This window comes from Trachemys scripta, chromosome 1, assembly GCF_013100865.1.
Source record: "Trachemys scripta elegans isolate TJP31775 chromosome 1, CAS_Tse_1.0, whole genome shotgun sequence".
Taxonomy (NCBI): Eukaryota; Metazoa; Chordata; order Testudines; family Emydidae; genus Trachemys; species Trachemys scripta.
This window is the reverse complement of record NC_048298.1, coordinates 290,438,093-290,464,820: the sequence shown is the minus strand read 5'-3', so window position 1 is coordinate 290,464,820 and position 26,728 is coordinate 290,438,093. Positions and strand designations below refer to the sequence as shown.

Here is a 26,728-nt window from a genome sequence, read left to right as displayed (position 1 = left end):
CCAGATTGGCGGGCAGCGATTGATCCAGCCGGGAGGTGGTAGTGGTGGTGGGGGGGTGTCGTCTATTGATTGCGTCTATCAATCGACCGCTGAGCACTCTCCCATCGACTCTGGTACTCCACCAGAATGAGAAGCGCACGTGGAGTCGACGGGAGAGCATCAGCTGTCAACTTACCGCAGTAAGTAGATCTAAGTATGTCGACTTCAGCTACGCTATTCACATAGCTGAAGTTGTGTATCTTAGATGGACCCCATGCGGTAGTGTAGACAAGCCCTAAGACATGATTGCAGGGCCACCTCAGGTCTGCAGCCACACCAGACATGTTACTGAATACCAAAATTTAGGGCAGCCTACAACTCATTTGCTATATTTAGAGGAAAATTGCAGGGGGGGGGGGGGAGGAAGTGTCAGTAACTTAAACCAAACTCCTTCTACGCAGCATGATGCTCACCTCAAGACGACTTATTGATATTACTATGAAGGGGAGAAACCTTATTTGCTGTGACCAGATCAGTTTCAATATAGACCATCTCCTAGGAGACAGGGGAGAAGAGTAGATGAAGCCTGTGGCTACAAACTCCAATTTTAAACAAAATGGAGCAGCTCAAATATGTCAATCTATTTGCATTTACTTAAAAAGAGAGAGAAGATGGGACTGCTGCAACTCAGGAGATCAGGGTTCTATTCCTAGTTCTGATGCATATGACAGGTTGGCCAACTCACACTGTGGTTCTGCTTGGAAAAGTGACAGTAGGAATTCTATTGTGTTGTGCCATTGTTTATTCTCGCCAAAATTTCTGTAAGGAAGAACTCAGTTTACAAGTAAGCATGTTTTTTCTGGCTAGCAGATTTACCAAGTCACCCCAGTCTCAGTCAACCAGGCTTCTTCCCTTCCCCCACACCAGTACCCTTCACGAAGGTTCTGCAGGCCCAATTAAACCTTCACTTATACCTGTGCAATCACAATCTATAGGACTGCCCAGATGTAACCAACTGGAACCGTGTAAACAATTCTGTTGACAATGCAACAGAAAAAAAAAAATACATAACTCAGCTACGCTCTCTGCAGCAGCAGCGGTTTGGCCCTGAAAGGAGTAGAGCAGTAAAAATGTCACTAATGTAAGAAGACTGAAAACACTGTGATTCACCATTACCCTGCACCCTGTGTAGTCATTCACACTTGCACACTGGGTGTAGAAAACTATCATTCTGAATTGGAAGCACCCACTTTGCATTGGTGTAACAGACCACACAGGGCAATGGTGATTTACACCAACAGGGAGCTGTTGTAGTAAGAAGGTGCCATTTTATAGTAGTGCACTTTCACCTCTGCCTCAAGTTACTACTGACATTTAATCACAGTCTCAAGCTGGCCCAATGTTAACATATTTTTAGCCTGATCACTTTCACTATCACTTTTTGTACAGATGCTTTCCATTGAAGTAACCATCTTAGTGCAAAATTGTCTTCAAAAGCTAAGGTCATCTACCTCTAAGTACTTACAGGATAGAAAACTGGGTTAGACACTTTTTGGCTAAAATACTTGTTTTCAAATATGCATTTTCCTTTTATCTCTCTCTCTCTCTCTCTCTCTCTCTCTCTCACACACACACACACACACACACTTTTAAGCAACCATCAGTAAGAACCCTGTATAACAAAATTTGATGTGTGGGTCATCACTTAAATAGCCACAGGACCCAGAAACATTGAGAATTACTAGCCCAGCAGGAATTGCACTAGTAAAAGGTTTGTTAAAATTCTTTAAAATGATCAGCCTGGACTGATCAAGTGGGTCAAGACAACAGATAATCCATTAGAAGGGAGAAAGTACTTAAAAAAAGAAAAGTTTCATCTCTTGATTTAGATGTTTGTTTTTTTTTAAACTTTATTTTTCAACACGACTAAGAATGAAAATAAAACATTCTTATCAGGATTTCTGCAGTATGTGAATCAGCACAATATTTTCCATTACAAAAGGTTATTAAAAGTTAGTCTTAGGGTATGTCCACACAACCCCCTGGATCGGCAGGTAGCGATCGATCAATTTATCACATCTCGTCTAGACTGATAAATCGATCCCCGAACGCGCTCCCCCGTCGACTCCAGAACTCCACCAGGGCGAGAGGCGGAAGTGGATTCGACGGGGGAGCTGCAGCCGTCGATCCCGCGCCATGAGGACGGGAGGTAAGTCGATCTAAGATATGTTGACTTCAGCTACGCAATTCTCGTAGCTGAAGTTGCGTATCTTAGATCGATTCCCCCCCCCCCACCATCACTAGTGTAGACCAGGCCTAAGTCTACACTTCATTGTTGTTTAATCAGGTATTGTTTTGATTATAGATCTTGGGTACAGTCTTAAAGTCCATTTTTTTTCTTTGCCCATTAAAGGGGTTGTCATGTACATCTGCATTTCTTACTGTCATTGATTGTCCTCTTGACTGGAGATGTTCACAGTAACTTCTATGAAAATTCAATACTAGGAAGCCACATAGATGCAAACATCCAAAATGGTCTTTGATTTCTTGGCACATCAGTAATTGTCTCCTTAATAGTAGTGATCTATCGGGCCAGATCCTGTCCCAACCTCCTTTGTACCATCCAAAAGTTGCTATTAATAGGCCTAACCAGAGTAGGGGAAATCCTTAATTAGCAAAGTGTCCACCACTATACCACACTTTCCTGGCTTAGTCACACACCTCAAGGAGGAAGGGATGGCTCCAGAATCTGCTACACTCCCACATTCCTAGAACTACTACAAACAAGAGTAATTTGAGAGCAGTCGAGAGGCTACTCTAATTTCTGATGCAGGCCAGTCTGGCAATATGACCATGTCTTAAAGTCACCTTTGCCAGCCCTTCACTGTTCTTTGCATTTGGCAAGTGCTGAAAAGTTCTTTGAACTATTTTAGTTAAGAATTCCAGCCTATTTGTTTCTTCTGAAGAGCAATTCAGTCTTTTCTAATTAACTGACCTTTCATTACAGCCCACCGTGCATTGCATAGCAGACCTTTTTAATATTACATTTATCAAGTTCAGAGCATTGAAGGACAGTTTAATAGGTTCTTTTCTTGGGGATCCTACAAGAGGAGAGAATACACTAAACTAAACTAATGTTGGTTTCATAGATAAAGAGTGGAACGGGGCATGAACTGTGGTATTTCCACAATGCTGCTTTCACCTAATTGAAAGATTGTCTCTGTAGTTTTTGCTTGCAGAAATAGTATGTAATCATTCAAATTTAGATTTCTCCAGTCTTCTATAAAACCTTCTAAAGGAAGGAGAAGAGAGGGCTCTGTGGGCCCTGTTTATTACTACTTCACTTGCTGTTGTCATATTTCAAGTCGCCTTTGCGGTATCCTGCAAGGAGTGCAAGAACCTTTATTTAGGGACTCCCTTTATTCCCAGTATGGTTCATTTTTTCCATTATGCCCATTTCCATTTTAGAAACTGGATTGCACACGTTTAACTGCTTGATTCTGGACTACATATTCAATATTGCATCAGTATTCTCCCATGTTCCAGAAAAGGGAGAATAGAGGTAAACAAGAACTTGGCTTCTCTAGTAAATGACTGCAGGAAAAGGAGGGAAACTGATTTTTGAAAAAATATATAAAATTTGACAGTTGTTACCACCTTCAATAGTTGCAATTTCAAAATAAAAAAATAGTAGGCTTCATAGTGTCTACATGTGTCTCTTCTCAGATTCAAAAGGGTAGATAGTAATGAAACAGGTTTCATTTCTGCTTGTGCATTGGAGTTAACTTCATCTGTGCTCCACCAGTGCTTTCTGGGCTTTGGTTGGCAGTGAGAAAAAGGGCTTCTGGCCTCTTCATCCTTTCAAAACTGTAGCATTCAACTTTTTCTTCGGTGGAGACTGTTCTGGTGCTTACAAGGTGAAATCCTTCTTTAAGTAAAGTGTCAGCTAGTAGGCCCAGTACGTTAGTTCCATTAATCAGCTTTCTATCATCAGGTTTTATAGAGACATACCTAGAGAAAGAGAAAAGTGTGATTACGAGTTAACATCCTTCTTGGAGGATGGAACCATGTTTTTAACAAGCTAAATTCTCAGCTGATGTAAATTGCCTGCAACAGAACTGCACTGATTTACACTAGCCAAGAATCTAGATTAGTTTTAGGGCTGTCGCATGATTGAAAACATTAATCACGATTAATCACACTGTTAAACATGAATAGAATAACATTTCAATATTTTTGGAGGTTTTCAAATACCGTATTTACTCGTTCATAAGCTGAATTTTTTTAGTAAAAATGGGAAGCACCAGAGAAGGGGGTTGGCTTATGAATGGGTATAGAGAGGGAGAGGTGGGACAGAGCCCCTCCCCCCAACAGAGGGAGCAAGGAGAGGCAGCACAGCCAGCAGAGACAGAAGGGAAGAGGCGGGGCCAGAGTCTCTCCGCTTCTGGCCATGCTGCTCTCCCCCCAGTCGCCCGGCCCGCCGGAGCACACTGGAGCAGCTCCAGCGAGGTCAGAGACATCCTCCCTTGGCCCTCCCCAGATAAGTTGGGAAGAGGAGAGTGTGAGGGTCCCGGGCTAGGGATGGGGTCATGTGGGGGGTGGTCACAGGGGTTACTCCCCTGACTCCCAGCTTCTCCCCCCCAAAAAGTTTCCCCACCAGTTGCTGTCCTGGCTCGTCAGGGTAAGCAGCTGGCGCACCGGGTCACTTTGTTTACTTAGGTTTACCTCCGTGCCTGCAGCCGCTCGAGGTAAACAAACCATCTTGGCCCGCCAGCGGCTTATCCTGATAGCCTGGGAGCCAAAGTTTGCTAGCCCCTGAATTATAGGGTCGGCTTTTGAATGGGGTATAAAAAATTTCCATTTTTACTTATCCATCTGGGGGAGGGGGGGTCGGCTTATAAACGAACCGGCTTATGATCAAGTATATACAGTATATTGATGTCAATTACAACACAGAATGCAAAGTACACAATGCTCACTTTATATTATTTTTTATTACAAATATATGTACTGTAAAAATGATAAAAGAAATAGTATTTTTCAATTCACCTCATACAAGTACTGTAGTGCAAGCTCTTTAGCATGAAAGTTGAACTTACAAATGTAGAATTATGTACAAAAAACTGCATTCAAAAATAAAACAATGTAAAAGTTTAGAGCCTGCAAGTCACTCCCAGTCCTACTGATTGTTCAGTCAATTACTAAGACAAACAAGTTTATTTACATTTGCAGGAGATAATGCTGCCTGCTTCTTATTTACAGTGTCACCTGAAAGTGAGAACAGGAGTTTGCATGGCACTGTTGTAGTCGGCGTTGCAAGGTATTTACGTGTGCTAAAGATTCATATGTCCCTTCATGCTTCAACTACCATTCAAGATGACGGGTTCTGCTCGATAACAATCCAAAGCAGCATGGACCAATGCATGTTCATTTTCATTATCTGAGCCAGATGCCACTAGCAAAAGGTTCATTTTCTTTTTTGGTGGTTCAGGTTCTGCAGTTTCCGCATCGGACTATTGCTCTTTTAAAACTACTGAAAGCATGCTCTGCACCTCGTCCCTCTCAGATTTTGGAAGGTACTTCAAATTCTTAAACCTTGGGTCGAGTGCTGTAGCTATCTTTAGAAATCTCACATTGCTACCTTCTTTGTGTTTTGTCAAAACTGCTGTGAAAGTGTTCTGAAAACAAACATGTGCTTGGTCATCATCCAAGGCGGCTATAACATGAAATATATGGTAGAATGCGAGTAAAACAGAGCAGGGGATATTCAATTCTCCCCCAAGAAGTTCAGTCACAAATTTAATTAACGCATTATGTTTTTTAACAAACGCCATCAGCATGGCAGCATGTCCTCTGGAATGGTGGCAGAAGCATGAAGGGGCATATAAATGTTTAGCATATCTGGCACATAAATACCTTGCAATGCCGGCTACAAAAGTGCCATGCAAATGCCTGTTCTCACTTTCTGGTGACACTGTAAATAAGAAAAGGGCAGCATTATCTCCTGCAAATGTAAACAAACTTGCTTGTCTTAACGATTGGCTGAACAAGGAGGACAGAGTGGACTTGTAGGTCTGAAGTTTTACATTGTTTTTTGTTTTGTTTTCAAGTGCAATTATGAAACAAAAAAACCTACATTTGTAAGTTGCACTTTCACGACAAAGATTGCACTACAGTACTTTTAGGCGGTGAACTGAAAAATAGTATTTATTTTATCATTTTTACAGTGTAAATATTTAAAATAAAAAATATACACTTTAATTTCAATCACAAACACAGAATGCTCTCTTTATATATATATCTATATATATATATGAAAATATAGAAAAACATTCAAAAATATTTAATAAATTTCAATTGGTATTTTATTAACTGTGCGATTAAAACGGCAATTAATCACAATTTTTTTTGAGTTAATCATGTGAGTTAACTGATTAATCGACAGCCCTAGTTAGTTTTCTAAATATCTTAATTCTTTACCTCATTAAAAGCACAGCTATTTCTTGCAGTTTGAGCAGTTATATTTTTTACAGAATAGACACTTTGTTTTTCAACTATGAAGTTCACTTTTTTGTTATAAGTGATTGTAACAATTCTTAAATTGTGTTTAATTTAATGGCGGGGAAATGACTGACATAATGCATAACGTACAGCAGTTTCTCAGATAAGAATAGTTAAACTGTGGCCAGGGCAGCAAAACTGGGTTCGTTTAAATAGCAGCACTCTTCATTACAAAGCATCTCCCCCTACTAACAGGGAAGTTTATTGCTCAGTTGACTTGCACAACAACTTTTTTAGTAACAATTATGAAAATTATTTACAACTAAAGTAAACTGATTTTACTTGGAATAAAAGTACAAGAGGTTTAAAAATTCATCCAGACACCTCAAGGAACAAAAGTCATATAAAAATACTGTTAAAAAGTAGCATAAATTGACAGGCAGAATTGCTCCATAGTTCATGAAAAAAGTACAAAGGTCCACAAGAAGCACTAAAAGGTAAAGATTCCATACAACCACAAATGATTAGAGATAAAACTAACCACATAATCAAAACCTGGTTTGTAAGATTTTTTTCCTCTGCCGTTCAACAGACAAGTGTAGCTTGATTAATCAAAGTCAGAAAAGAGGTTATAACAGACTACATCTCAGTTTTTAAGTTGCCATAACCTACACTGATGCACGGTTAGTCCAATAAGCTATAAGTTATATACCATTTAAGTGCCATCTCATCTGTGCTATGTGAGAAAGCCCAGGATGAGCTTCTTACAATTATTCAGCTAAAGAAAGTCAAAATATAAAGATAAACCCTATTGAATTGTCTAAACCCAGAATTCTCTTGTTTAATTCATATATTTCAAGAGAGAATAACCCTACTGGAACTATTCCAGTGAAGTGTCCATAAAAATCCAGGCTTCCAAGAGCCATGGAGGATAAACTAGGTTCTCTTTTCCTGTACGGAGACAAATTCCAACTGTATAATAAAGCCACTCTTTAGAGCTTCTAAAAACCATTATAAAAGTATGTAACTAGAGCCTGATGTGGCTAGCATAGAGGTCACTATTTCCCATTGAAAATCAATGGCAAGAGGACCAAGCTCTTAAGCCCCCTTCCCCCTCCAAACTCATGTAGTGTATACAATTTATATTCTTCAAAACAAAACCCCACATCTATAGTTAAGGAACAAGGACAGTCCATTATCTGAACTCCACCTTTGTTTTCCATCCCCACTTCCATCATTCTGTTCTCCCCTTCTCCAAAATGACATCTAGAGGATGCGTTTGTAGCCATTTTAATTATCTTATCCTCCCTTCCCCAGCTTATTCCATATTTATCCTGGATAAAGTTCTTGTGGGCAAATTTTCCCATTTATTCCTAGTTTTCCCAGTTTGTACATTACAAGCATTATGGATGCTTATGAGCACAAGGGAATGGCACATGTGACACACTCATTTTATAGTTTTCAAAACTTGTATTAGCCCACATTCAGACTTAGCAACCTCACTAATGAGAGAAATCAGCTTCCTTCTTTCCTCAGAAAAAAGTAACCCTGCATCCTCTGAGTTAAACATCTCAAAGGAGAGGTGGTTAAGATAAAGTATTTTTCTACCATTAGTAATCAGTTCAGCCAATTAGGAACACCTTCAGTGATTGCCCATTATTATTTCAGACAACTCACAGACTTCGTTTTCAGTTATCAAACATTCTGACTACTACAGGAGAAGTGAACCCATTAGGATGCGTCATTAGGCTGATAGAACACCGAGGCAGTTACATATGGGACAAACAGAAGGATCTAGGCAGAGAATCAAGCGCACAAAATATTACTGCTGGCAAGTGGTTCTTCTCCTATATTTTAATTTTGTATTTTCCAATGGCTTCTAGGTGTGACTCAGCCATCCCATTGGACAGACACATCAGAAATATAGAAAAAGCAAAAAGGTGAGAGGAAGGTCAAATGAACTAGGAGAATAAGATGTTTTTAAAAATCCATTTAAAAATTTAAGGAAACTTACAAGAAGTTAGATCAGCATAACAGGAGTCACCTCTTGGCATTGAACCATCAATTGATTATCCCATGATCTCATCACAGTGTAGCAAATTGAATGTATTTTATGAACTAGAGGTCTTGGAATTATTTCAAGAAAGAAAAGCCACACAAGGTGAATACCTTGTCACCAACTGGTCACCAGCAGAGTAGTCAGTGCCACATTGAAAAACCAGGTCATGATGAGAAGGTCTCTCCACAGGAAGTGGAGTGAAGAGCTTCTGAGAAGGGAAAGGACTATTATTCCAGTTCTGTCTCAAGGACTGCTCTGTAAACATAGTGACCCGTCCAGCCAGTACCTCAATAGTGTTGCTGCAAGAGCCAAAGACTCGGAAAAAGGCCTGAGTTTCAAGGAGCAAGAAGCGCACTTCCAAGATCTCTGGTCTCGGCTTCAGCAAGTTTTCCTGGCTCAGGAGATCAGCCAGGGAGTGGAGCTCATAGAAGTCTGCTTCTCTTTGCAGCCTCTGATAGTCTGAAAAGTCCGTGGGCAGAGAAAGCTGGAGTGTCCTCAAAAAATCCAAGATGTAATTAAACAAAGTTCCATCTCTGTCCACAAAGAATTGTCCATTCACCAGCCTGAATTCATGGTCATTGCCATTCAACATCCGTGCTAACCTGGACTCTGGGAACCTCCGCAGGGTGGAAACCCATGTTGTAAATTTTGAGCCTCCCACATTCAGAATGGCCACTTCTTGATTGCTCATATTGTCTCTCCACCAATCAAGGTTAACACTGACCTATGTCTTTCTAACCAGACTATTCCTAAACTGCAAATCAACTGGGACTGCAAGTATCATTCAGTAATCTTACTGCATGTTTGGGATAAGGTGTGTAGCACTGCTAGGGTTCCTAGGCAACAAGAAGCGTAAATACAACTAAAGATAGCTGTTTGCAGGTCCTAGTTGCTTGGGAACTTGGACTCTTGAAACAAAAATAAAAAATGAACAGCTTCCAAAGACTGTTGAAAAATGGTTGACTGACTCCAAGTTTTGAAAAACCCTGATAAAAACCAAGAACTATCCCCAAAAGCAAGATATTCAGGATAAATATTTGAGTTTTACAGAACCACCACAAGAAGATTTCATTTCTATACCACTGTGGGTGACCCACTGCTAAAAGAAATGTTAAATATACTTTAAGGCAACTCCACAATCATGCTCTGAAATGAGAACGTTTCAGAGAAGTTGGAAGTGTATTTTACTAAATGTTTCTGATCTGAAAGGATTTGATGATTAATATGTTTGTATGAAATATCCATACAGAGATATGGTAATGATTTACTATTTCTTTATATATTCAATTATCCTAGAATTAAGTCATGAAACTCACTAAACTAAATTCTTCCAGGGTGCACTGCAGCCAATGGAATGGCACTGAGGAAGTCTACACTACAACTAGAGGTGCAATTGCCACACGGGTTGACATATCCACACTAGCTTTAATTTAGCTAGTAGTGCTGAGAATAGCAGTGAAATCACAGCACCACAGGTTTCAGTTGAAGCTATACAAATCTGCCTGGGGCCCTGGATACATACTTGTATTGCCCATGGTGCCATGTCATCACTGCTATTTTTATATGTGCTAGCTAGATTAAAGGTAGCACATGTATGCCAATCCATGCTTCAACTGCAGAGCGGAGATAAGAGCATGACCTATCTCAGGGCTAAGGAGTTTCCTAACACAAGACAAAGCCAATGTTAATGATGTGATTACACAGCAGGTTTACAGGCAGCACCCCATCTCTCCAGCTGTTGAAGTTATATTGACTGATGTGGGGAGGCACAGAAGAGAAGCTCCCCCCTCCACCAGCCTCACATTGCTGGGAAGATTGTGTTTTAGGGAGGTTTGCTTCCTGGCTGTTGAGCAGGGTGGAACTGTCATTCTTTCACCTTAAAGCAGGCTCTGTTCTTACTTTCTACCACCACCACAAAGGGGAAGGGAATGGAGAAAACTCCCTATTCCATGCATTCACCATATAAGTACTTTACGTCACTGCCACAATGAGCTGCACTGTATCCCCAATTGTGAGCAAGTGGGTGCATTTCTCAATAGGGAGCTTAAATTCTTTACATTAGAGGCACTTTTTAGAAAGACACAGAGATGCAGGTGGCTTTTAAAAACAAACAAACCACAAATCCAACATGAAGATGCTCAATCCCTTGACAGGACTATAGCTGGAAAAGTGTCATTGCCCAGCATATAAGAGCACCTTGCCGCTTGTTCTGCCCCACTCACTTCCACTTGTTTCTCTTTCCTATTGCAATTTGTTCGAGGCCACTGCCCTGAAGACTTTTCTAAATAAACCCTGTAATCAATATCCAGTGTATATATAGTACTGCGTATACCCAGGATGGGGAATCAGTGAAATTTAACATCTTCAGTTATGAAGAGATTCCAAAGAGTTAAAGTACCACTCTGTATTTTGCAATGGATGGCCAGTCTTAGGCAAACTTTGCAGCCCACCTCTCTTAGCAATCAGAAGTGTCCTTCCTAATTTCAAAGAACCTCCCACAACAAAAAATGTTGATGCATTTAGGGATCAGCCCTTTTTACTCTAGGACATGTAAAATCATTAATACAGCTATATTAGTATTTGACTATATACATGGTTAGTTTTGCCTTATATTTTGGTTAGAACAAGGAAGTGCATTATTCCCAAAAACATTTTGAAACAAGATCTCAGAAGCAAAAGTATGTTTTTCCAAAGTTCGGTTTTACCTTCCAGCATATATCCATGCTTGAACTACACAAACAATAACTCAGTAAATATTCTGAGTATTAAATGCTTCCATCAGAAGCCAAAGGTTTTTTTTTAAACTGTGCATGCACTGTTAAGTTTTCTGCACCAGAGTTCTGTTCACTTCTTGGGCTTCTGAATTTGTGCTTTGGTAGTGGACATTATAACAGTTTATATTTGCACACAAATTGTGCAACATTATCCAATACCACTAGTGTATAATTTTTGCACTTTTCACTTAGAAGTGAAGCTCCATCTGTCATTTGCTCCCAGTAAAACACGGCATGGTCAGCTATCTCTGCAGTGTCTACCAGATAGGATGAGCCAATTGTAAAAAGTTGAGTTTTCCAGTACTGAAGATTGTCAAAGACAGATTCCACAAAGGTCATTCTGGTGGCTGCAAGGATAAATAAGCAAATCAGAGAAGTCACTATACATTTGTGTGAAAAGACTGAGGAAATCTTGAAATTAAGCATGCTGTTTTCCTGAGGCAAAGAAAGCTTGTCCACATCTACTAGTTTTATACCATCCCACTGGCTGGTATCGAAGTTCTTTATTGTGGGATTGAGGTCTACATTGGAACAAGGCAGAGGGGTTTCCTTGATCACTTTGATTTTTTCCCTAAACTCCTGCATCTGTTGCAGAAATATAATGGGTTCAGACACATCCTTAAAGGCTTCTGCAATGTTAAAAGCCATTCGCTGCTCTTGTAGAATTGTGTTCAGTTTATTGATTTCTGGGTCATAGGCCTGCATCACTGCAAGCTTCATGGTCTCAAAGTCAGACAGAATCTCATTTCTTTTCTGCTCCAGTGTGTGCTGCAGCTTCTCAAAGAACTCTTTCACTTTGTCTGAGTCCTTTGTCAGCATCTGCAGCGCTTTCCTCTTGCTTGTTTCCAAGGTGTCTAGCCGGGAGAGCGCATCCCCACAACGCCATGTTTCAAAGCCCTGAAACAGGGTTTCAAAAGCACGCTTCTCCTGTGAATAGGCATCTTCAATGGAGCAAAATACATGCTTTGTGTGGTCACCTCGAGTGGCACAGACACCACATATCAGCTGCATATCTGTCCGGCAGAAAATGTTGAGGGGCTGCCCATTGTGCACCTTACACATGGGCATTTTGGGAGTTACTTTTATTTTGTTATACTTCTCCACAATACCTTTCAGGGAATAGTTGACTTGTAAATTATTGATTCCTGTAACAGGAGTTTCCTTCCGGCAGGTAGGACACTTGAAAAGTGGGGGTGGTCTCCAGACCACACTCCGGACATTTCCCTCTAGGATCCCCTCCAAACACTTCTTGCAAAAGTTGTGAGAACAAGGTAAAACCCGAGGATCTTCAAACAAGCCACAACAAATGGGACAGGTGAGATCTTCCTCTAAGAGCTCCATCACATCCTATGGAAAGGAGAGGGAAAAAATATTAGAGGGACTTGATAAGAACTAACAGAGGGTCCTGTGGCACCTTTGAGACTAACAGAAGTACTGGGAGCATAAGCTTTCGTGGGTAAGAACCTCACTTCTTCAGATGCAATTCCTCTGTTGCTTTTTACAGATTCAGACTAACACGGCTACCCCTCTGATACTTGACACCATGCAAGGCACTGCATTTAGCCGTATGGAATGGAAATCTATCAACCTCATGAAGAAACTTGCACAAAAACAGACAGATATCATCTTCCTTTCCAAATGCTAACAGATGGACATCATACCAAATGGACTGAAGGTGAAAAATCCATTGCTATCTACATACTGCACAGACCACAGTGAGAGATTATGCCATACATTATCAAAGAAACTGAGGAACCACCTGATCAGCATCCTATACAGCAAACAGAAAAACATCAAGAAAGAGCTCTCCAACCTGGAGACTCTCATTAATAACCAACCCTCCACACAAACGGACTTTACTAAAATAAGACAGGAGATCTACATCACACACTTCACCTCTCTACAAAGGAAAAAGGACCGTAAGCTGTCTAAAATCCTACCTGCCACATGGGGCCACAACAGGGGTACCCCTAACTCACCCAGCAATATCGTCAATTTATCCAGCTACACACTCAACCCAGCAGAAGAGTCTGTCCTATCTCGGGGACTCTCCTTTTGCCCCAGCACCCCCACGAACATGATACAGTTCTGTGGTGATCTGGAAGCCTACTTTCGCCGCCTCCGACTCAAAGAATACTTTCATGATAACGCTGAACAGCGCACTGATACACAGATACCCTCCCACCAACAACACAGGAAGAAGAACTCCACATGGACTCCTCCTGAGGGTCGAAATGACAGTCTGGACCTATACATAGAATGCTTCCGCCGACGTGCACAGGCAGAAATTGTGGAAAAACAACATCGCTTGCCTCATAACCTAAGTCGTACAGAACGCAATGCCATCCACAGCCTCAGAAACCACCCTGACATTATCATCAAAGAGGCTGATAAAGGAGGTGCTGTTGTCATCATGAACAGGTCTGACTACCAGAAGGAAGCTGCCAGACAACTCTCCAATACCCAATTCTACAGGCCGCTTTCCTCAGATCCCACTGAGGAATACACTAAGAAACTACACCATCTACTCAGGACACTCCCTACACTAACACAGGAACAAATCAACATACCCTTAGAGCCCCGACCGGGGTTATTCTATCTACTACCTAAGATCCACAAACCTGGAAATCCTGGACGCCCCATCATCTCGGGCATTGGCACTCTCACTGAAGGACTGTCTGGATATGTGGACTCCCTACTCAGACCCTATGCCACCAGCACTCCCAGCTATCTCCGTGACACCACAGATTTCCTGAGGAAACTACAATGCATTGGTGACCTCCCAGAAAACACCATCCTAGCCACCATGGATGTAGAGGCTCTCTACACAAACATCCCACATACAGATGGAATACAAGCTGTCAGGAACAGTATCCCTGATGATGACACAGCACAACTTATTGCTGAGCTCTGTGACTTTATCCTCACGCACAATTATTTCAAATTTGGTGACAATATATACCTCCAGACCAGTGGCACCGCTATGGGCACCCGCATGGCCCCACAATATGCCAACATTTTTATGGCTGACCTGGAACAACGCTTCCTCAGCTCCCGTCCACTCACGCCCCTTCTCTACCTACGCTATATTGATGACATCTTCATCATCTGGACCCATGGGAAGGAGACCCTGGAAGAATTCCACCATGCTTTCAACAGCTTCCACCCCACCATCAACCTCAGCCTGGACCAATCTACACGGGAGGTCCACTTCCTGGACACCACCGTACAAATAAGCGATGGCCACATTAACACCACCCTATACCGAAAACCCACCGACCGCTACGCCTACCTTCATGCCTCCAGCTTCCACCCCGGTCACACCACACGATCCATCGTCTACAGCCAAGCACTGAGGTACAATCGCATCTGCTCCAACCCCTCAGACAGAGACCAACACCTACAAGATCTTCACCAAGCATTCTCAAAACTACGATACCCACACAAGGAAATAAAGAAACAAATCAACAGAGCCAGACGCATACCCAGAAGCCTCCTGCTACAAGACAGGCCCAGAAGAGAAACCAACAGAACTCCACTGGCCATCACCTACAGTCCTCAGCTTAAACCTCTCCAACGCATCATCAGTGATCTACAACCCATCCTGGACAATGATCCCTCACTTTCACAGACCTTAGGAGGCAGGCCAGTCCTCGCCCACAGACAACCTGCCAACCTTAAGCATATTCTCACCAGCAACCACGCACCGCACCATAACAACTCTAACTCAGGAACCAACCCATGCAACAAACCTCGATGCCAACTCTGCCCACATATCTACACCAGCAACACCATCACTGGACCTAACCAGATCAGCTACAACATCACCGGCTCATTCACCTGCACGTCCACCAATGTTATATATGCCATCATATGCCAGCAATGCCCCTCTGCTATGTACATTGGCCAAACTGGACAGTCACTACGCAAGAGGATAAATGGACACAAGTCAGATATCAGGAATGGCAATATACAAAAACCTGTAGGAGAACACTTCAACCTCCCTGGCCACACAATAGCAGATGTAAAGGTTGCCATCTTACAGCAAAAAAACTTCAGGACCAGACTCCAAAGAGAAACTGCTGAGCTCCAGTTCATTTGCAAATTTGACACCATCAGATCAGGATTAAACAAAGACTGTGAATGGCTATCCAACTACAGAAACAGTTTCTCCTCCCTTGGTGTTCACACCTCAACTGCTAGCAGAGCACCTTACCCTCCCTGATTGAACTAATCTCGTTATCTCCACACTGATATATACCTGCCTCTGGAGATTTCCATTACTTGCATCTGAAGAAGTGAGGTTCTTACCCACGAAAGCTTATGCTCCCAGTACTTCTGTTAGTCTCAAAGGTGCCACAGGACCCTCTGTTGCTTTTTACAGATTCAGACTAACACGGCTACCCCTCTGATACTTGATAAGAACTATTTCCATTCCACCATTAGTCAAATGGGGAAGAGGTTACAGTAAACCATGCCAAGAGTAACTTCCATTTGAGACAAGCTTAGTATAGCTTGCACTGGCTCAGTGACAGAAGGCTTTTTTTGGCCCCAGAAGTTTCAAGGTGGGGTCTCAGCTGGGCTGATATGCATGTTGCACACACTGCCAGTTGAGCCACAAAACAGAGGACTCCACTAATTGCTTGAGTCTGTTCTAGTATTGGACCATCAGACAAAAGCTGCTCAATGTCAAGACAAAATCAGTTTCCCAGTCATGGCATAAACACTGAAAAGGAATGTTAGCTAACCTGACAATGATCTTTAATATCTGCTGAAAATAAGTTTTGAATTAGTACTCAAATTAAGTCTTATTGCAGCGATGCAATACTCAGAGATTGATTTGATCTGTGTTGTGAAATTTCAATATGGCAGACAATGTTAAAATTGAACCAAAAACTATTACATTTCACTTCCCCAACTCCTACAGTACTTACTTTAATAAAAAAAAAAAAAAAAAAAAAAAAAAAAAAGTGGTCACTTTTTTTGTGGGGGGGAAGCAATATGGAAGGTGACTTACAGAGGAAAGCATCAGAATTTCCTCAATTTTAGTAGAGTTTGTTAAATGCCCCCTCTCCTCAGCCCAAAGGCCAGTCAGCATTTGTTTAAACTTAGTTTAAAAAGTTTGGGTGCAGGGAAGAAAAATGTGTGAATGCCCTTTTCCTTGCTATAGGCGTATTCAGCACAAAGTTGAAATATTGTAAGAATATAGAGGTAACACTTAAAAACCACTGCCGTAAAAATAATTTATAATCTACTTTTGATTACATAATCTGTATTTCCAGCTCCAATGTCTCAATATCTGTTTTAATTATGGCAATTCCTTTGGGGGGGGAGGGGTCCCCTAAGAAATTAGGATTTATCAAAAGAAAAATGTGAGACTTATCTTGTATTGCAGTAGCCCCTAAATGCCCCAATCAGGGATCAGGCAACAGAAGCCAATTCTCTAGTGCAGAGATCTTACAGTCTTAGCATATGAAATGAGAAAGCAGGTGGATACTTAGAGGGGAAAAAAGTTAGAATTTATATTTGCCAGACCTGCAGATCCGATTAGTTTGGTGATGGAAGTTAAAAATACTTTGTGAGAACTAAAAGACAACAATAATTTCCCCATGCTTAGTAGTATATTACCAAAGTGGCTAAACAGTAAGTTCTCCTCAATTCTCATAGTGCTATCACACAAGGTACCAGACCCTTAAGAAAGGCAGGAAACTGATTAAAAAAAAAAAAGATAGTCAGGAAGAACCATTCAGAGGGATATCAAGGATACCAGTGGATACATAGAAGGCAGAAAAATCAAGAAAGACTGCACTGGGAGAAAAGGAAGGTTTGGGATGCAGTTTGGTATGATCAAAAGAAAGCTTTCACCACAAGTAGACAGATATTGGCTGCAACAAAAGAAAGAAACATTCTTCAGAGGGTACAATCAACCCCCAAATTCATTTATCCAATTACTAGAGATGTTCGTATGGATAAGCGGGGCTTGAAAAATTTACCAGACTTCTACTCAGCCAGAAGACTAAGCCTACTAACCAAAAGTCAGTCACCTCAAAGTAGGGTTGCCAGGTGTCCAGTTTTCAACCGGCACACCCGGTCAAAAAGGGACGCTGGGGGTTCCAGTCAGCACCGCCGAATGGGCCATTAAAAGTCTGGTTGGTGGCACAGCAGGGGCCCAGAACTAAGGCAGGCTCTTTACCTGCCTTGGTTCTGCGTGGCTCCCAGAAGTGGACGCCAGGTACCTGAGGTGGCCAGGGAGGCTCTTCGTACTGCCCCCACCCCGAGGGCCAGCTCCACAGCTCCCACTGGCCAGGAACCACGACCAATCGCCTGTGGGTGCGAGGGCATAGCACGGAGACTCCCTGGCCGCCCATGCGCCATGAGGCCACAGGGACTCGCTTCCTGGGAGCCACAGTAAGTGCCGCTGGGACCCTGCACCCCAAACCCCAGCCTAGAGTCCCCTCCTGCACCCCAACTCCCTCCCGGAGCCCACACCCTGCTCACACCCCAACCCCTTGCCCCAGCCCTGAGCCGCCTCCTGTACCCCAAACCCCTCATCCCTGGCCCCACCCCAGAGCCCGCACCCCCAGCTGGAGACCTCACCCCCCTGCCCCAGCCTGGTGAAAGTGAGTGAGGGTGGGGGGGGGGAGAGCGAGCGACAGGGAGGGGAGATGGAGCAAGTGGGGGGTGGGACCTCAGAGAAGGGGTGGGGCAGGGGCAGGCCCTCGGGGAAGGGGCGAGGCAGGGGGTGGGGCAGGGATGTTCAGTTTTGTGAGATTAGAAAGTTGGCAACTCTATTCCAAAGCCTAGGGGCAAAGCCATGGTGAGAAGTCCTGTCCGCACCATTCTCAGCTGCTGGAATTCCCAATAGAGCGTTGTCTCTGGATCTGATTCAGGGACTCCATTTTCCTACAGGAGTCTTCAGCTATCAGGTTAATTTGAAGCACCTCTCTTATATAATAATGCTAATACTGGCTGTTTACAAAGATACTGAACTGTAACCTACCTTATTTTTGATCTTTCGGGAAGCCATTTATGACTTGTGATTTTTAAAAAAAAAAAGTAAAATGGGAAGCTATGAGCACATCTCCTCTCTTGCTCGAACAGATGCCAGTAATATTAACATTAGAAATCTAGAAGTTCTCACATGACAGAGAGGGATATGTCTATATCAAATTGTGAACTCCAGTTTGTATTACAATCTTCATTTTGGATTAAACATCCATTTTATATTAAGGGCTTGGCACCTAGTTAAAAACTAGGTCTAAGAAGCCATCACAGATCAACTAAGGGTCATCAAATTTGGCTGTCTCAACTTCTGGCCCATCACCATGCAACAAAGGAATGTGTACACAGAAGCCTGATGGGAAGAAGGGGCTGGAATTTCCAAGCTAGAGCATATGGGTAAGAAGGAAGGCCATCCACTGCCACATGGCAGAAGAGTGGGCTGAAGAGAGAAAGTGGGAGGGACTCTGCCTTGCCTGCAAGGCTGACCATACCTCAGACTCACAGAAGAAATGAGATAAGACTAGGAGTGTACCTCAGGGCTCTTATTTTTCAAAATGATGCAATCCTGGTTAAGAAATTCCTTTGCAAAGCCTGTATTCCATGCTTACCAGCCACGCTATCCCTGAAGAGGTTAATAAAGCAGCTCAGAGCACCCATAGTAAAGTGGAACTGTGAATGTGCGAGTAAAAGCAATCAGCGACTCAGAAGGGCTGAGGCATTGGTGTCTAAGGGCTTGTCTACACTGCAACGTTGTCGACAAAACTTGTCTTTCCCAGGTATTTAAAAAAGCCGCCTTGCAAAAGACAAAAGTTTTGCCGACACAAGTGGCAGTGTGAACACGGCTTTGTCGCAGGAATGCTCTCCTGCCGACAAGGCCACTGCTGCTCGCGGGGCTGGAAGTATTTTGTCGGCAAAAGTGCTGACAAAATACCAATAGAGAGCATTCACACACGCTGACTTTTTGCAACACGGCTGTTGTCTTTAAAAGCTGCGTAGTGTTGATAAGCCCTAAGACTAGGTCTACACTGGCAACTGAACGACAATACTTGTGTCTTTCAGAGGTGTTAATCCCCAAAAAACAGAAGTTTTGCTGCAACAAGTGCCAATGTGTTGGGGGTGGAAGTTTTTTGTCGGCAGGAGAGCTGACAAACAGCAACTACAATGCGCGACTTTTAGTGGCACGGCTGTAGCGACATCTATGTCACTAAAAGCTGTGTAGTGTAGAAATAGCCTAAGGCAGCCAGGCTGCAGAGCCCCACGCCCCAAGGAAGGGTGTCAGTGATAGGATCTGCACTTAGGGTTTGCCTTAGAGATCCAGATCTAGGAACAGTGACCCACCTCTGCTTAGACCCAGAGGCTTAGAACCATGTGGGATCCAGTGGTTGGGTCCACTTACAACTGATTAACTCAACTAGAGAGGGAGACTAGGCCAGTTGCGACAACTTGTTCAAAATTTGAGTTCCCTACTTATTTGGAATGGACTGATTTGAGAATCAACTCTTTTTCCTTAAGTAAGCTAGAAGCTGTTCCTCATGGGAGCTATTCGATGCTCTAGCTTCCAAATCTAAAAGATGTCCGCTACAGAACAAAACAAGACTTTTGGCTTTCCATTCACAGTGAAGATATGCAAAACAAGTCAAAGTATAAATGCAAAACAAATGGTCTAATTCCTCATCCCAAATATTCTCTCAGATGAAAACAGGAAAAGTTAATCTAGTCTGTTTCTAGAATGCAGATGGTGGCTTATCAGATAGTAGCAGGAAACAAGGTAAAGTGAAAGATGAGGCAACGCAGGCTAGACTTGATCCAGCTGAGTACAACATCCAAGTTTCCACTATTTATTTCAAAGCTAGATTTCTCCAAACAAGAAAATGTTCATTGATTACTAAATTCATGTCATGACAAGTATGAATTTTAAAGAAAAAGATGCTTGAGCCTCAGAACAGACATTTTTCAACACCTGAATTCCAGGCACAAAGCTCAGGCAGTTGAAAGATAACTGAACATAAAGTGGCCAAACTAGTTTACAGCCAAAATTCCTAATATTTAGGATCAGTCCTAAAGATGAAGCTTTTAGACAGCTGTAAGTGCCTAAAACTAAGGATTTATTATTAAGTGTCTTTACAATAATAAGTATACACCTTTGCTACCACAGCATCATAATCCATAGAACAGACATGACATGGGAACAGCATATTTCCCTACTACTCTATCAGTCTCTCAATCTTTACCTGCTTAGAGTTACTCCATGCTGCTCAAAAAAAAAAAAAACTGATGAGGCTAACAGGGAGAGGAAAGCTGCAACTTCTTAAAAATTGTTGTTTCCCCCGTCGTAACGATGCTGGTTCTGGCGGGACCCAATAGAGTGCCAATTCAGGACAAATTGCTTAAAACAGGGCAGTTGCAGCCCAAGGCTGGGATTTTTCCACCTCTAAGGCAAACCAAACCAGCCAGATACAGAGGACTTTGGTCTCACCCCACTGGCTAACCACAAGTCACACAAGCGATTCCCTTAGACACTCCAGTTTCCCAGTATCACCACCAGTGCCACTCGTTAGGGGGACAAATGGTTATGAAAACCAATACCCCAGTAAAAGAAAAAAGATTCTCTTGATCCCAAAGGACTAAGCCCCAGACCCAGGTCAATATATAAATCAGATCTTACCCACAAATCATCTAAAATCTAAAGGTTTATTCATAAAAGGAAAAAGATAGAGATGAGAGCTAGAATTGGTTAAATGGAATCAATTACATACAGTAATGGTAAAGTTCTTGGTTCAGGCTTGTAGCAGTGATAGAATAAACTGCAGGTTTAAATCAAGTCTCTGGAGTACATCCCCAGCTGGGATGGGTCATTCAGTCCTTCGTGTAGAGCTTCCTTTTGTAGCTAAGTTCCTCCAGAGGTAAGAAGCAGGACTGAAGACAAGATGGAAATGAGGCATCAGCCTTTTATAGTCTTTGCCAGGTGTAAGCACACCTCTTTGTCCTTACTGTGGAAAATTACAGCAAAATGGAGTCTGGAGTCACATGGGCAAGTGCCTGCATACTTTGAGTTACAAGGCATATCTGCCTTCTTTCAATGGGTCAATTGTATAGCTGATGGTCCTTAATGGGCCATCAAGCAGGCTAGGCAGAGTTGACACCAACTTGTCTGGGGTGTCACTCAGAAACATAGCAGAAGTTTGAAATACAGACAGCATAGAGCCAATATTCATAACTTCAACTACAAAAACGATACAGAGATAGCATAACCAGCAAACCATAACCTTGTCTTAGACACCCTATTTGACCCCCTTTATACAAGATTTGGTGCCACTACAGGACTTTGGTTGCAACAATGATCTATACGGTCCCAGTTCATGTCAATAACATCACACCCGTATATTGCCTTCCAAAGTAACCAGTCTTCTCCTGGACTTCCTGAGAGGCTTTAGACAAACTAAAGACTCCAAAGTGTCCAGTACACCTGTTTTTAACTTAAAGTAAGGATTTCCCATTCCTCTTTCCTTAGGCACACGGATCTGAGAAAGTAAGGCCAATGAAGCCAGCAAATCCTGACCTTTGAGGAGTTTGTCCCATAATCACCATAACTTGGAATCTGTTAACTAAGGGTAGGTCTACCCTTTGCTTACCGCCGGACCCGGAGGTAAGCAATCAATCTTCCGGAATAGATTTATCGCGTCTTGTCTAGATGCGATAAATCGATCCCGGAAGTGCTCGCCGTCAACGCCGGTACTCCAGCTCGGCGAGAGGAGTACGTGGCATCGACAAGGGAGCCTGCCTGCCGCGTCTGGACCCGCGGTAAGTTCGAACTAAGGTACTTCAAATTCAGCTACGTTAATAATAATTTGCGTACCTTAGTTCGAAGTGGGGGGTTAGTGTGGACCTTTAGTGCCTTCAACTCCATTTAATCGTTCTAACGAAGGAAACTGAATTGATGCCACATTTCAGAATGAAACTAATTACAGTACACCCTCACTATAATGAGCCTGTCAGGATCCAAGCCTTTTGTACATTATAGCCAGGGGTTTGTTAGAACGAAAAGACAATCAAAACAACACAGTGGCGGGGCTCCGAGCTGTAGTTGTGCACACGTGTGCAACGTGCCTCCTCCACTTTTTTTTTTTTTTTAAAAGCACACACAGTATTGTACTGTAGTTGGCATCCAGGTTCGGTATAGACAAAGGTTCATTATAATGAAGTGTGTATTGCAAGGGCGTGCTGTATTTCTACAGGTGGACTATAGAAGCGTCTTAAAAATATTGTTACCCAATAACCTTTTAAGTTTAGGAGTCAAAGCTTCTAACATGGTGAGAAAATGCCAGTATTGTTATAGCAGAATGAAGCGTAGGGGATTCCACATGAAATTCTTTCAATCCATAAAGAGGGAAGTTAACAACAAATTAATGTTGAACCTCAAGTGAATATTAACCAACAAGATGAGAGAAATCAATTATTTTTATCAGAGGGGTAGCCGTGTTAGTCTGAATCTGTAAAAAGCAACAGAGGGTCCTGTGGCACCTTTGAGACTAACAGAAGTACTGGGAGCTCTGAAGAAGTGAGGTTCTTACCCACGAAAGCTTATGCTCCCAGTACTTCTGTTAGTCTCAAAGGTGCCATAGGACCCTCTGTTGCTTTTTACAATTATTTTTAGTGCATCATGGAAAAAGGAGAGGAACCAATTTGAGCGCATTGAACCAGTTCTAGAGATGGAGATGAATCTGAACCCTGGGATCCGGATTCCAACGCAAAATTTGCAAGTGCTCAGATCTTGCGTTTTAAGCCATTATATAAAAACGTTGTGGCGTGTGGATCCAGCTCTCTGCTACCGCAAAGTCTGGGGGCGGGAGCCAGGCCCTTCCACGGCCAGGTGGAGGAACTGGGGAGAGGGGGGCGTTAAGCAATTGCTGTAGCTTAGCCCCGCTCACGGTAGCACTACGCGGCCTGTGCTGCTCCTGGGTCTCTGCAGCAGCCGCCCCGAGGCCCAGCAGGAGCCCGTCCCTTCCAGGGGGCACCGCACCGCACGGGGAGAGGCAGCCCCATGCCAGCGGCCGCGGCTCTCGGCAGGGCGAGCGTGTCTCCGCTCTTCCCCTGGGAGGTTCCCGGGGTTCCCCACCCCCGCTCGGGAGAGAGGGGCCGCAGCTCCAGCTACCGGACTCAGCCTGTGCCCCACGCTGGGAGCCCCGCCGCCCGCCCGGGCTCGAGGACCCGCCCCCTCCAGGGCAGGCGGGGACCGCCGCCCTTCCAGCCCCGTGCAAGCCCGGGGAGGGCGCGACGCCCCGGGGCTGGCGGCGAGAGGCCGCAGGCCAGCACAGCCAGAGCCCAGCCCGCCAACGCGCCTCACCTGCGGGTCCGCCGCCTCCCGCCGGGCCGGGCGTAAGGCGCGGCTGGAGCCCGCCGCTTGCCTTAGCCGGACACTCTTGTTGCTGAGGCTGGGCCCGGCGCAGGCGGCAGGCGCCTCCCCCGTCCACAAGCATCGGGAGGGCGGGGCCAGGGCCCCGCTTTGTACCTCCCCGCCGCTGTTGGGGAAGGGGCCGGGCGCGGGTGGCGGAGGGTGTCGGTGCCGGTGCCGCTGCCGAGGTACGTGTGGCCTGAGCACGTTGCATCAGGTTCAGGGTGGTCCCGGGGCCTGGCTTGGGAAGGCTGGATTGACACAGGCCGGGAATTTACGTCTTCGTCACAGAACTCCCCCGTGATTCGAGGGGCCTCGGGCAAGTCATTTGGCCTTGTGTGCACTGGGGAAAGGTGTAAACCATCTGCCCTTGGGGGGCTCAGCCCTACTGTAGAGCAGGCACTGGTGTGTGGGTCTGTGTGTACCATGCTGGCAAGTGCGATGAGAGGTTAGCAAAGCTTTCTCAATGCTCCCATTGCTGCTAACCACTGTTCAGATGAGCCAGTGGGAATTTTTTTTTTTTTTTTTTTACTTTCCTCAGTGTAGGCATTTAACCTGGCAGTTTCCTCATCTGTTAAACTGGAGTATTAATAATGTTGTAAAGCAAAATTGATTAATGAGCAAGTAAGACAAGGTTCTTTAAATACATTTGGCGCAAGAGAAAAACAAAGGCAAATGTAGGTCCTCTACTTGGCAGGGAAGGAGAGCCAATAACTGTTGACATCAAGAAAGCAGTAGTGCTTAATGCAGATTTTGCTTCGGCTTGCACTAACAAGGTCAGTAATGACAGATACTCAAAATAGGGAAAGAACGGGCTAAAAATATTTAGATAAGTAAGATGTATTCAAGTCAGCAGGGCCTAACAAAATTCATCTTAGGGTATTTAAGGAACTAGCTAAAGCAATCTTGGAGCTGTTAGCAATTTTCTTTGAGAACTCATGGCAGACATCAGGAGAGGTCCCAGGAGACTGGAGAAGGGCAAACATAGTACCTATCTTTAAAAGGGGGAACAAGGAGGACCCAGGGAATGCTAGACCACTCAGCCTAACTTCAATAGCTGGAAAGATATTGGAGCAAATTATTAAACAATCAGTTTATAAGCACCTGGAGGATAATAGAGTTATAAGAAATAATCAGAATGGATTTGCCAAGAATAAATCATGCTAAATCATCTTAATTTCCTTCTTTGATAGGATTACTGGCCTAGTGAATGGGGGGAAGAAGTAGATGTGATATAACTTGATTTTAGTAAGGCTTTTGACACACTTCCGCCTGACATGCTCATAAGCAAACTGGGGAAATGTAGTCTAGATTTACTATAAGGTGGGTACACAACTGGTTGAAAGATTGTACTCAAAGAATAGTTATCAATGGTTTGCTGTCCAAATGGGGAGGGAGTATCTAATTGGGTCCCACAGGGGTTGGTCCTGTGTCTGGTACTATTCAATATTTTCATTAATGACTTGGATAATGCATATAAAATTTGCAGATGACACCACGCAGGGAGGGATTGCAAACACTTTGTAGGACAGGCTTTAAAATTCAAAATGACCTTGACAAATTACAGAGTTAGTCTGAATTCAACAAGATGAAATTCAATAAAGACATGTGCAAAGTACTTCTCACAGGAAAGAAAAATAAAATATATAACTACAAAATGGGGAATAACTGTGTAGATGGTAGTACTGCTGAAAAGGATCTGGGGATTGTAGTGGACCACAAACTAAATGTGAGTCATCAGTGTGATGCAGCTGCAGAAAAGGTTATTATGATTCTGGAGTTTATTAACAGGAGTATTGTATGTAACGGTAATTGTCCCGTTCTACTCGGCACTGGTGAGGCCCCAGCTGGAGTACTGTGTCCAATCCTGGGTGTCACACTTTAGGAAAGATGTGGACAAAATGGAAAGAATCCATAGGAGACCAACACAAATGATAGGGTTGGAAAACCTGACTTATGAGGAAAGGTTAAAAAAAACTGGGCAAGTTTAGTCTTAAGAAAAGAAGACTGAGGGGGGAACTGATAACAGTCTTCCAATATGTTGGGGGTTGTTATAAGAGGAAGGTGATCAATTGTTCTCCATGCAGGATAAGAAGTAATGGACTTAATCTGCAGCAGGGGAGATTTAAATTAGAAATTAGGAAAAGCTTTCTAACTATAAGGATAGTTAAGTTCTGGAATGGGTCATGGAGTCAGGGGCGATCGAGTCTTCCTAAAAGTGTGAGGGGGAGCATGAGGCCCTGCCCGTGCCCCTCCTCTTCCCCCTGAGGCCACATCCCCTGGCCAAGCTGGAAGCTGGAGCCAGAGTGGGGAGCTAGGGCCTTTCCACCTGCCTGGGGTGAAGGGGCCCGAGGGCAGCCCCCAGCCTGTGTCCCCAGGCCCCCCGTCCAGGACAGGTGGAGGGTCCACAGCTTCCCACGGCTGCTCGTGCCTGGCCTGGGGGTGGGGCCTCGGTGATTGAAGAGCCACAGCTGGGCCATAGTAAGAACAGCCCAGGCAGCTGTGAGGAGCTGTGGATGTTGTAGATGATGTTGGATTAATTTATTATTTATAAAAAAGCTTTTGCGAACAGGGGCTGCTAACAGGGAGTTTCGCAAGGGAGTTTGGAAGGGAGCAGGAAGGGGGCGAGGGTCCCTTGCCAGTTCTATCTGTTTTTCTCTTTATTCCCCTTAATACCTATAAACCAACTACATTCAAAACTTCTTGCTTAAACAACCCTTTCAGCGGACAGGGGGCTGCAGACAGGAGTTTGACAGTGGGAGGCTTACGATGGTTAGGAAGACCCGCAACACCTGTGCCAGCACTGCTTCTGTCTCCTCCACCTGTGCCTGTAGCCAGACAGAGCACCTGAGCATGCATGCTTCTACCCAGATCCTGGTGTGGTTTTGCAGAGACTGTAACTTGCAATTTCCACTTACTGATATCCAGGCTGGGGGGACCATCCAATGTGAGAGGTGCCTGCTGGTGGAATCTCTCAGGCAGCAGGTGGGAGAGCTACAGGAGGAGGTGGCTAGGTTGAGG

General features: G+C 43.7%; 2 protein-coding genes across 2 annotated transcripts; both read right to left on the bottom strand.

The window, feature by feature from the left end:
- Positions 1 to 2,201: 2,201 nt before the first annotated feature.
- On the bottom strand, positions 2,202 to 11,322 carry KCNRG (potassium channel regulator). Its single transcript, XM_034758527.1, has 2 exons — positions 8,650 to 11,322; positions 2,202 to 3,990 (listed from the first exon to the last, which is right to left on the bottom strand). The coding sequence occupies exons 1-2, from the start codon at positions 9,228 to 9,230 to the stop codon at positions 3,738 to 3,740; spliced, it is 834 nt and encodes a 277-aa protein (XP_034614418.1). The 5' UTR covers positions 9,231 to 11,322; the 3' UTR covers positions 2,202 to 3,737.
- Positions 11,323 to 11,331: 9 nt separating this feature from the next.
- TRIM13 (tripartite motif containing 13) lies at positions 11,332 to 23,834 on the bottom strand. Its single transcript, XM_034758526.1, has 2 exons — positions 23,660 to 23,834; positions 11,332 to 12,660 (listed from the first exon to the last, which is right to left on the bottom strand). The coding sequence occupies exon 2, from the start codon at positions 12,652 to 12,654 to the stop codon at positions 11,425 to 11,427; it is 1,230 nt and encodes a 409-aa protein (XP_034614417.1). The 5' UTR covers positions 12,655 to 12,660; positions 23,660 to 23,834; the 3' UTR covers positions 11,332 to 11,424.
- Positions 23,835 to 26,728: the final 2,894 nt, after the last annotated feature.